Source organism: Nannobrachium achirus (assembly GCF_963921795.1).
Source record: "Nannobrachium achirus genome assembly, chromosome: 18".
Lineage (NCBI taxonomy): Eukaryota > Metazoa > Chordata > Actinopteri > Myctophiformes > Myctophidae > Nannobrachium > Nannobrachium achirus.
This window is the reverse complement of record NC_137825.1, coordinates 44,322,103-44,333,169: the sequence shown is the minus strand read 5'-3', so window position 1 is coordinate 44,333,169 and position 11,067 is coordinate 44,322,103. Positions and strand designations below refer to the sequence as shown.

Genomic DNA, 11,067 nt, shown 5'->3' with positions numbered 1-11,067 from the left:
GCATATTCGGTACCATTTAAACCCTCTATAATTGGTAAAACAGACCTGGAAATAACGTACTTTATACAGTCATTTTATTCACTCATTACCAAATCTCTTTGCCAAAAAAAATAGCTCTTGAATGTTTTGTAATGATAATCAACAATCTACAAAGTAACTAACTAGTAACTAAAGTTTTCAAATTGATTAGTTGTGCTTTAAGTATTGCTATTTGTGTTGTGATGTGACACTTATGAGCATTGACTGCTTTTCGACACACACACACACACACACACGCACGCACGCACGCACGCACGCACACACACACACACACACACATATATATATATATATATATATATATATATATATATATATATATATATATATATATATATCGTTCGTTTTGTATTTGTCATTTTTAAAATGATTCAAACTAGTGAAAGCAGCTGATCTACAAGCACACAACGCCTCGCACCGCGAGGCGTTGAAGCAGGACTTTACTTTGCGAATAAACATAAACATTTGAAACTTGGAGATATGAGGTTTTCTTTTCACACTTCTCTGTAACCTTAAACTGCTTTGCTGCCTCTGGGCGACTGATTCCCCCTACTAGAACATTAGAAATACTCCAGTAAAGTAAAGAATAGCCCCAAAGATTGTAAGCAAATGTACTTAATTTACTTTACTCCACTTTTTCCAACATGCTCAGACAAGACGGGCTGCAGGTGCTGCACTACAACAGCAACGTGAAGAAGATCATGCTGAAGGTGAACGTGACCAACTATCCTGCTCCAGGGAAGCTGGCTGAGGACGCTCACCAGGCCATGCTAGACATCACCATTCCTGACACGCTCCGCTACTCTGGTGTCAGGTCCGAGGTATGTCCACAAGAGGGCAGCATATATCCACTATTGCACTGGTTCTCCAACTTTTTCATGCTATGGACCCCCATTTACTCTAACTAGCCCTTACCCGTTCAAAGATATGAGCTCCAAAATGATGTGCAGTGTGTGGGTTATGGGATGTGCACTGTGCATACAGTATATGAGGGATGGAAAGTAACTTTAACCAAAGATATGAGCTCCAAAATGATGTGCAGTGTGTGGGTTATGGGATGTGCACTGTGCATACAGTATATGAGGGATGGAAAGTAACTTTAACTGGTGCTTGCATGATAATATGTAGGAGCATCAATGTAAGAAATACCCGTTTCGTTTAATGGCTACCCCCCCCCCCCCCCCCCCCCCCAAACCCCCCCCCCCCCCCCACCCGCCCGCCCGCCCGCCTGCCCGCCTGCACACACACACACTCCCCTCCCCCCCCCCCCCCCCCGTGTGTGTGTGTGTGTGTGTGTGTGGGTTTGTGTGTGATTGTGCATGGCCTGAACAACAGCGCCCCTCCCTTAACATGTGTGGTCACAAAAGGTACTGTAGGCTAAATAGATATAGATACACCATAAAAATGCTAGTATACAGCATACGATTTGTGAAAGTGACAAACGGGCTTCACAGTTATGTCAGGTGTGTTCATATGCTAATGGTGATGCGATTTCAGATCAATTGCTCCAGCCACCGAGGAGAAACGCTGTTTCATACAGACAGACACTCACTCAGACAGACATTCGCAAAATTATAGTATAGATGGTATTTCTATCTCTGAGACCCCAATTTATATTGTAAAGCTAATGTTAATTTAACTCAGGGAGTGGAACCAAATGGACCCTTATGGTCCATTTGGTTCCTAACTATCATTTAGCTGGGGACCCCCTGGAACTCTCTCAAGGACCCATGAGAACCAATGGACTATTGTATTTTCTTTCTTTAATTTTTTTACCCGACCCTCGCCAATCCAGATTCTCATTTCAAGGACCCCTATAACTATGAGAGTGTACAAATGTTCCCATTTGTTCCCACTTTGAGGAACCGCGTCATTTGATTTTTTTTTTTTTGATAAAGTGTCTGTTTTTTGTTTTTATTTTCCTTTACAGTGCCCTATGTTGGCATAATTCTCACAAAACCCACTGGTTTCACATACATCTTCTGCTCTCTTTTCTTCCATTTCTCTCATATGTAGGACCCCAATGATGTCATTGAGTGTCATTTTGAGGACAAATTGACATGTGAACTGGGCAACCCGTTGAAGGGCAAAGAGAAGGTACGTTTTAACAATCACACTACAATGTATTATTACTGTATGCTACTGATTTGTATTCACAAATCACTCAGTTGGAGTTAATGTAACTTTCCTCTTGTACCCCGGATTTGAACCCGGGTGTCCTGCTTAAGGGCCATTCAAACTGAGCACTATAACTGTCATTATAAATATAAACAAAGTGTGCAAACTCACACTTTCATAATTATTTAAAAATATGTATATTTCGTGATCAGTCTCTCTTTGTGTCTGTGTCCATTTGTCATGATAGGTGGCACTGCAGCTTATCTTTGAGACAACAGAGATCAATCTGGACACCCAAGAGATTATATCTCAGTTACTCCTGTCCACGTAAGTACTAAGCATATCTGCATACAGATAATATACTGTACTGTACTGCGTAGATAAAACCTTGAGGTGCACATGTAAATTAGGGGTGTCTTCTAAAAATCGACGAATCGACGCGCCGTTTTAAGCCCCGGGAATCGACGCCAATTGTTTGAGTCGAAGCGAAAATATATATTTTTTTATATCACCAGTTATAGCCTACTACTGCCAGTACTGCGGGGTGCACTGCTGGACTGGTGTGGTGTCATGTACTTCCAATGAGAAGTAGCAATTGGCGAACAGTTATTTATTGTCTCGCACCAGCGTCGGGTTGAAAGTGAGACGGAACGGCCAGAACGGTTCAGAACCGCCGCTTCGTTAAAACATTCAGAGCCGGGACAGTGTTCCGTTAAGAGGAGGAAGCACGCTGTCAAAACCCCATATTAAATAACCTGCCACAGCACAAACGCGCGTCCACGAAGTAGTAAACAATCTTCTGAAGTCAAATTAACATACACAAGTGTAGGCTACAAGTTACATTTTCTAATTAAAGTGCTTCTGAATTGTTCCAGTGTTGTAATCCATGATGAATGATTGTGTTTCGCTGTGTTTGCGTCCATGACATGTCCACACTGCTGGCTCAAGCGGGAGCTGTGCCTCCACCTTTTTATGATCAGTTGAATCCGTTCTCGACACTGACTCATTACTCTGTCAGTGCTCTGTGTCCCGCGACTGCGGACTGGATCCCATCGTTCATTTAAAAGAGCCGTTCAAGAGAGCGGAATCGTTCGCGAATGTCTCATCTCTACTGCACGCTGCAGACAGTGCAGAGAGACGGGGCAGAGTTGAAACAGCGGAGATGTTTTATTTGTTTTAACGGTGTGTTATAACTCTATGGTTGTACACTGCTATGCAGATAACATTTGTGCTCGCGCACCGATATCACCGAAAACACTGTGTATTCAATTCATCTCTTAATGTATTATTCTATTATGTTGACGTGGTTTAAAGCAACACTTTTTTTTCCTTTTTTTTTTTTTTACACAAAGTAGACTATAAAACGATTCGTCGACGCGTCGGATTAACCCCCGCGACTCGAATCGACTTCATAAATCCTGTGTCGAAGACAGCCCTAATGTAAATAGAAAATGACTATGTTACACTACTGTACAGTACTATTCTAGTCTATTCCATACTCTACAATTTGACAGTTTACTTTTCTGCCACTATATTACAAATAAATACAGTATGCCTATCTCTTTCTTGCATATTTTTGTATAAGTTCAATTGTAATTTCCTGTTATGGTCCCAGTTCTGGTTCAACAGTATGTGACTGATCCTGATTGGATACTATATTGAAACATACTTTCTGTACATAGGAGGAGATTTTTTCAAAATAGAACGTCGTAATTTCCTGTCTAGTTCTATTGCGGTTTCGGCACAATTCTTTGTACATTTGTATCAGATCACTCGATGTTATAACTTTCCATCTCCTTTATGACTTGCGCTAACTTCCCTTGTCTGGTAAAGAGTTTGCACGTTCCAGCAACCAACTCTTTATCAGATCACTAATAAAGTTTCAAGGGTATTAATATGATCTTTGTGATTTGTTCAGCCTGAGTGAGCAGAGAGACCTGGTGGCTGTTCCAGTGGCGCTTCTCATCGAGAACACCATCCTCACCACCTTCTCCATGTGAGTAGAACACCAACCAGTAGATTTGAATGATTGAGTAGGGCTGCAGCAATTGATCAAACTACATTTAATCGATTATAAAAGATAATCCATGATCAGTCATAATCAAAGGGAAATAGTCAAACTTTCACTTTTCCCCCCAATTTTGTATTTTTCTGCGAAAAATTGCAGATCTACGAGCTTATACATTTTATTATCATCTAATATCTATTTTTTCAGTAATTTCATGAAGATATAAAAGAAAGATCTAAGCAATTACATAAATTAGAAAACAAATGTTTTAAGTAGTGAAGATAGCCGATCTACAATGCTCACAACACGGCGCGAAGTGCGAAGCTTGTCGATCTGCTGTTGTCACTAGTTTGGGATCCGGGCAAATGTCTCTAATCTCTGGGTGTGGAGCTAAAAACGTGTGGGAACCACCGCTCTTAAACCTCATGGCGTCCTCCTCCCCTACAGACCCAGTGGCTCTGTGGTGCAGAGCTCCTTCAGTGGCGAGGTGATGGGGGAGTCGGCCATGGTCAGCAGCAGTGACGTGGGCAGTCTGGTGGAGTACACCTTCAGCGTGAGTCACACACGCACCACATTACAACAGGGCTTTTATGTTGCATATGCGTGGGTGCAGCGCACGTGGCCACGGTGGCCACAACAACCCCACCCGGCCCCGCTGGAATCAGCAGGTTTTATTCTGGGGAGTTTTAACTCATTCAGAACGGGTACACTATATCGTGTATCATTATTTTATGCTTTAACTATTGAAAAATAGCAGATATACAAGCTCACAGCGCGGCACCGAGTGCCGCGCTGCGAGCTTGTAGATCTGCTATTTTTGAAAAAGTCGTGAAAATGTGTGCAAATCTTTGAATATATGTATTTTCAAAGCGAACGTTTGTAACTCAAAATTTTGCTTCTGGGTAGTCCCTGGAACTAAATATTTTGAAATGGGGCTCTTTGGCCAAATACATATCATTTTTTGGGGTCCTTCACATGAAAAGAGAACCACTGACATAGTAGTCTCTCAAGAACAGACTAACTGATCGCCAGTTGAAGTGAAAAGGACCTTTACTTTGACGATGGCTCTAGCCAGATTGCTGACATAGAAACATAGGTTTTTCCTAAAACCTTAGAAGGATTCAAAAGACACTTATAGAATCAGGTCAAAATTCGAATTTTCATGATTTTTCAAAAATAGCAGATCTACAAGCTCGCACGCGGCACTCGGTGCCGCGCTGTGAGCTTGTATGGCACTCGGTGCCGCGCTGTGAGCTTGTATATCTGCTATTTTTCAATAGTTAAAGCATAAAATAATAATACGCAATAATGTGTACCCGTTCTAAATGGGTTAATATCTCACACACACGCAGGGCGGAAGGATTATTTGATGACCTACGTCTGGTGGTCTGGGTCGTCAGACAAGATACTACTGTTAGTGGTCGTTGCATAGTCTTTTTCCTTCTTTTTTTTAAAACCTTTATTTGACTAGGAAGTCACATTGATGTCTTTTTTTTTATATTCCAGACCTGGCCAAGAAATAGCAGTCAAAAACACAGTCCGGCAATTAAAGAGAACAAAAATACACGTCGGTGCGGAAAATAGTTTATGTTAGAACAAAATTATGTTTGAATGGGATGTATTTATGGACAGACGGATACAACATAACGTTATAATCATAAACCCTGTGCACAGGAATACTACGCACACACAGTAGCCAATGTGCCAATACTTATTATAGGACGCAGGGCACAGGGAAACTAATGTTTCGGCAGCCAACTGCCATCTTCAGGGCTACTGTGTGAGGACACTTTTTTGTCTTTTTAAGACAATACTAGACTACACAGCCAGTGTGTTTTGGCCTCAAAGCTTCATTGTAATTGACCATTATTAACGGCGTAGCATTCACCCATAACAATCTCTTAGCTTCTCCCCACTGCATGTTGCTGTATCACGCAGCACATGAATCCCGGACTGTGATGACTTTTGTTCCCACCAGGTGGCAGTGCATGGCTCACCTTTGGGTTCCATGGGAGCGCTAGCGGTGGAGTTTGAGTGGCCTTTCGAGGTGACCAATGGCAAGTGGCTTCTCTACCTGACGGAGATCGTCCTCAAGGGGACGTCGCAGACACACTGTGTTCCCGGTGATGATATTGTCAATCCACTCAACCTCACTGTAAGTGACGTTTATATTCTTTATTTGAACCCATTTAGGAAGGGAACAACTTTTGGGGTTCTTGTTGCTATGTACAGTATATAGCAACATTATATGTTTTGTCATTTTTGAATGAATATTTCGGAATATTTTGGAAACCGGATGTTTGGATGTCCAAAACCTTCTTTTTTTTTGTTATTATTTTAAAAATGATTTAAAATAGTGAAAATAGATGACCTACAAGCACACAACACCTCGATGATGAAGAAGGGCTTTAATTTACTAAAATAATTACAGATTTGAAACTTTTCTGCCCGACAGTGACGATTTGAATTTTCTGAAAACGTAGGTAAAGATTTAGAAGGTATTTTTAGAATCGGCATTGGAACAATGTTGATCTTGCTGCTTGTGCTGTCTGCCTACGATAGATCTGGGATACCTAACGCGGCTTTGTGGTATATTGGCCGTGAACTGAACTCGAATGAAATGAAATTTAAGGGAAATTAACTGCAGGCTTAGCAGCGGGGAGTGAAACACAATCCTAGCTCACAATAAATGAACACATGCAACATCGGAGCAAACAGGGTGTTGTACTGAGCCACCCTGGCTACTTTCCTCACCCTGCTTGCTGTTCTGAGGTCAGTGTGTGAAACAGAGGTTAAGCCGAGCAGTGTGAGCGAGGTCGTGCAGTGTGAAAACCCCTCTGTGCCAAAACCACCGTCTCTCAGAAATAATATTTGGAAAGACCTCGGGCCAGACGAGAGCGCTTACTCACAGGGTCCAAAATAGAAACCTCATTCTGAGTTTGGCCTACGTATAGACAGTGGAAATGCTATTTTTGGGAGAAGATTCTGGGCGACCATAATGTCTTTATCGAAACCAGCAATTATACCACCAAGCCCAGTGATGTCATGTGTTACTTTGTTTTCCTTTGTTTTCCAGTTGTCCGAGGGCAAGCGCAAGCGTCCCAAGCGACAGATCGCACTGGACGATGTGGACAACAACGTCCAGCCACATATACTTGAACCGCAGGCGGCCATCACACTGCAAACACATCGAAAGGAACACTACTTATTGGTGAGGGCGGGCACTGCCTTGCAGTGGTGTAAAGTAACTAAGTACATTTACTTAAGTAATATACTTAAGTACAGTTTTTTGGGTATTTTTACTTGGGTAGTGTTTCCAATTTTCAGTACTTTTACTTCTACTCCACTACATCTCAGAGGCAAATATTGTACTTTTATTCCACACCAATTATTTGAAAACTATATTTGTTAGTTGCTTTGTAGATTCTGATTATTAGCCTAATTACAAGCTCACAATGCGTCATGATGTGACGCATTGTGAGCTTGTAGATCTGCTATTTTCAAAAGATTTTCATACATTTTGAAAACGTGAAATGGGACATTTTGTATAATGAGTACTTTTAGTTATTTTAAGTACATTTTGATACCAATACTTTTGTACTTTTCATCGAGTACATTTTGAATTCTGGACTTCGGCACACTGCACGTTTATTCTACCTATGATGGTGCATTCTGCCAATGCATTTCAATGGGAATGGAGCGGTTTGCTGTCATTTGCGGATCTCTGCAAAGAAGTGCTTTATTCCCGAATCCTGTGTCCTAACAGAGTATTTCTCCATTGCAGTCATAACATTACTGTGTCTATATTATATTATCCATTGTTTCTGAAGGACTGCTCCCTGGGCTCAGCTCGCTGTGTGACCTTCACCTGCCCACTGCTCAACATGAGCAACTCAGCCAAGGTCATCGTCCGCTCCCGCATCTGGAACAGCACCATGCTAGAGGTACACATTAATACTTTAGCTATTGCAAAATAGCAGGTGCCGCGCTGTGAGCTTGTAGGTCTGCTATTTTTATTTTTTTTATTATGCACCTTTTGTGCAAGTCTTTGAATATGTTGACCCGGTTCTATAAATCTCTTCTAAATACTTCTAAGGTTTATTTTGAAAAACTTGTGTTTCTCTGTCAGTGGTTCTCAGACTTTTTCATGTCAATGACCCCTAGAATTATATGTATTTGGCCACCGACCCCCATCTTAAAATATTTAGTTCCAGGGACCCCCCAGAAGCGAATTTTCAAAAATAGCAGATCTACAAGCTCATGGCGCGGAATGAAGCTTGTAGATTAGCTATTTCACTGTTTTTGTGCAATTTGCATTTTATGTACCGGTACGTAGTATGTATGAATTTATTTTTATAATCGTTCATTATTCTTAATCGAGGCCAAGGGTTGAAATAATTGTGATACTGATTTGAAGTCAAATATATTGTATATACAGACTCACAGGTGAGCCTGTGGAGCATTTAGTAACACAGTCTAATGTCTGTCTGCAGGACTACCCCAACGCCGGGAGGGTGCAGGTCAAGGGTCAAGCCACGCTGAAGCTGATCACAGACAAGCCCACCATCAAGATGGACAGTGTGACCAGAGAGGTGCGTGGTAGTACTGACCAGTGCTGGACAGTAATTAAGCACTTTCACTTAATATATGGGTCCATTTAGTTACCAACTCTCCATCATTTAGCTGGGGACCACCTGGACCTCTGGTTGGTTCTGACTGTACAGCAGGGGTCTTCAACGTTTTCAGGCCTAGGACCCTTTAGCTGAGAGAGAGATGACACGACCTGTTGTGTTCATAGATTCCATATAGTTTCATCGTTTGACAGCACAATCATCAGTGTATTTTGGATTCATGTCATGTTTTCAGATATTTAACCACTTGAACCGTCAACACTTAATAAACTTGACCTTTCGCTCTGTACTTAGTCTGCTCTTTTTCCCCTCTACACCAAAGCTATTTGCCGAAAATTGCCGATCTACAAGCTCACAACAACGCCTCGCAGTGCGAGGCGTTGTCCTATGGCGTTGTGAGCTTGTAGATCTGCTATTTTTGGCGAAAGCTCTCAGAATATGGACGCTAGGGTTCAAGTGGTTAATATAAAAAAGGAGGAAAAAAAGGTTTCTGCCACACAACGATTTGGAGGACCCCCTGTAGTAACTCTGAGGACCCCCTAGGGGTCCCTGTTCCCCTGATGAAGACCCCTGCTGTACAGTGTGTGTGTTTTCCTCCCACAGTTCACGCTGGACATAGACCCGGTGCTGGGTGAGGAGGCGCCTTACGAGGCTCCACTGTGGATCATCATAGTCGCTGCTGTAGCGGGGATCCTCTTATTAGGAGTCATCAGCCTCGTCCTGTGGAAGGTAAGAATGCCTTCAGTCATTCATGTTATAGAACCAGGGCTGGGATTCGGAACCGGATCCAAACCGAAGGAACCGGATCCAAACGTTGAGGAACCCGGACTCGGATCCATCACATTTGGAATCGTTTCCGGAAAGGTTTTTTATTTATTTATCACACTGTCAGACCTGGTTATGTGGACTTCACGTCTGCTACAGTATACAAGTACAACAGGCACGTGCACACATAGACATCAAAGGGGGCTTGAGCCCTGCCCTTTTATCCGTCTGTAAAAAAGTGCCCTCTCCAGATCATGAATGCGTTTTTTAAGATGGTGAAAGAAATGCAAATTCCATGCCATACCTGAAGGGTTTCAAGAGAATTGCCTTGTCCAAACTCTCCCGAACTTGAATGCAGCATCTTATGTTGAAAGAATTGCCCTCTCTGTGTAGAAACCTATGCTGTTAGACCACATCTCCAGTATTGACTTGATTATGCTTAGTTTAGTGTGATATCAAGTACCAAAAATAGCCGACCTCCAAGCTCAGCTCTGGAGGTCTACTATTTTTGATATTTCCACCAAAAGGCCCTTTTAGAAATTTCAGCCCCTGCCCCTAACATTCTCTTCACTTCCCTGAAGTACAATACTAGTGGTCTTCTCAAACTTTTACATTTCAAGCGCCACCATAACTCTGAGAGGGTAAGGGTCCATTTGGTTCAATGGACCACAGCTTGTACTGTCTGTTCCATTTTGAATAATCATGTCGTTCTTGAGGTCATGTTACTAATAACGCTGAGTCTTCTGTTTGAACAACCAGGAAATGGAACTTCTGCTCCATTTGCTCACACTCCTGCCACTTACATTGCAGCATAACCGAAACAAAACGGAGCTCAGCTCATCGGTTAAGCTGACAGTTTTCTGGGTCCTCGAGCTTAAACATCCGGGAACCACTACTCTAGGTTGAGCTGACTTGTGAGCTCAAGCTGTCAGTTATCATCCTCTCTGTGCTTTTATCATTCCGCTCACCCAGGGCAAATAAATAATTGAACCCCCAAATTATTAAAAGATGAAATATGCTTGGCAGAGACAATGTGATAAGAATAATAATTGTGTTAAATCATGTGTTTGCACATACAGGGAATTGTTGTACAGGGTGCAATATATGTACCATTTCCTTTTTGTCTACTGCCGCCATGATTGTTGTTGATTTAGCAAAAAAAGAGTAGAATTATTGTTCAACAGACCCGCATAACTTAATTTACAAAAGGTCTACACAATTAAAAGTAGAAGAATTGTTATTTTGATGTATACTGTTGTGCGACAGCCTTGTATGATGAAGCAGGGCTTTACTTTGCGAAGAAACGTACACATTGTAAACTTGGAGATACAAGGTTTCTTCCCGACAGTGACGATATTTACACCCCACGTATTATGTTGGTGTGACCATGGATTCTTGGGACACGAAAAATGTGCCCATGCAGAAAAAAGGTTGAGAAACACTGTCCTATGGTACCACACCAATACAGCATGGAATTGTAGACAAAATGCTATCAAAAGACAACAA

At 42.0% G+C, this 11,067-nt stretch overlaps 1 protein-coding gene across 1 annotated transcript in view; it reads left to right on the top strand.

Moving 5' to 3' along the window:
* The window catches only part of itga3b (integrin, alpha 3b), a 58,661-nt gene that overhangs the window by 45,482 nt on the left and 2,112 nt on the right, over positions 1-11,067 (top strand). The window contains exons 15-24 of the mRNA XM_080747453.1: positions 692-860; positions 2,056-2,136; positions 2,405-2,484; positions 4,076-4,153; positions 4,613-4,718; positions 6,144-6,320; positions 7,242-7,376; positions 7,996-8,109; positions 8,659-8,757; positions 9,400-9,525. Of these exons, the coding sequence (XP_080603579.1) occupies positions 692-860; positions 2,056-2,136; positions 2,405-2,484; positions 4,076-4,153; positions 4,613-4,718; positions 6,144-6,320; positions 7,242-7,376; positions 7,996-8,109; positions 8,659-8,757; positions 9,400-9,525 (1,165 nt within the window). The remainder of the gene's footprint in view (positions 1-691; positions 861-2,055; positions 2,137-2,404; positions 2,485-4,075; positions 4,154-4,612; positions 4,719-6,143; positions 6,321-7,241; positions 7,377-7,995; positions 8,110-8,658; positions 8,758-9,399; positions 9,526-11,067) is intronic.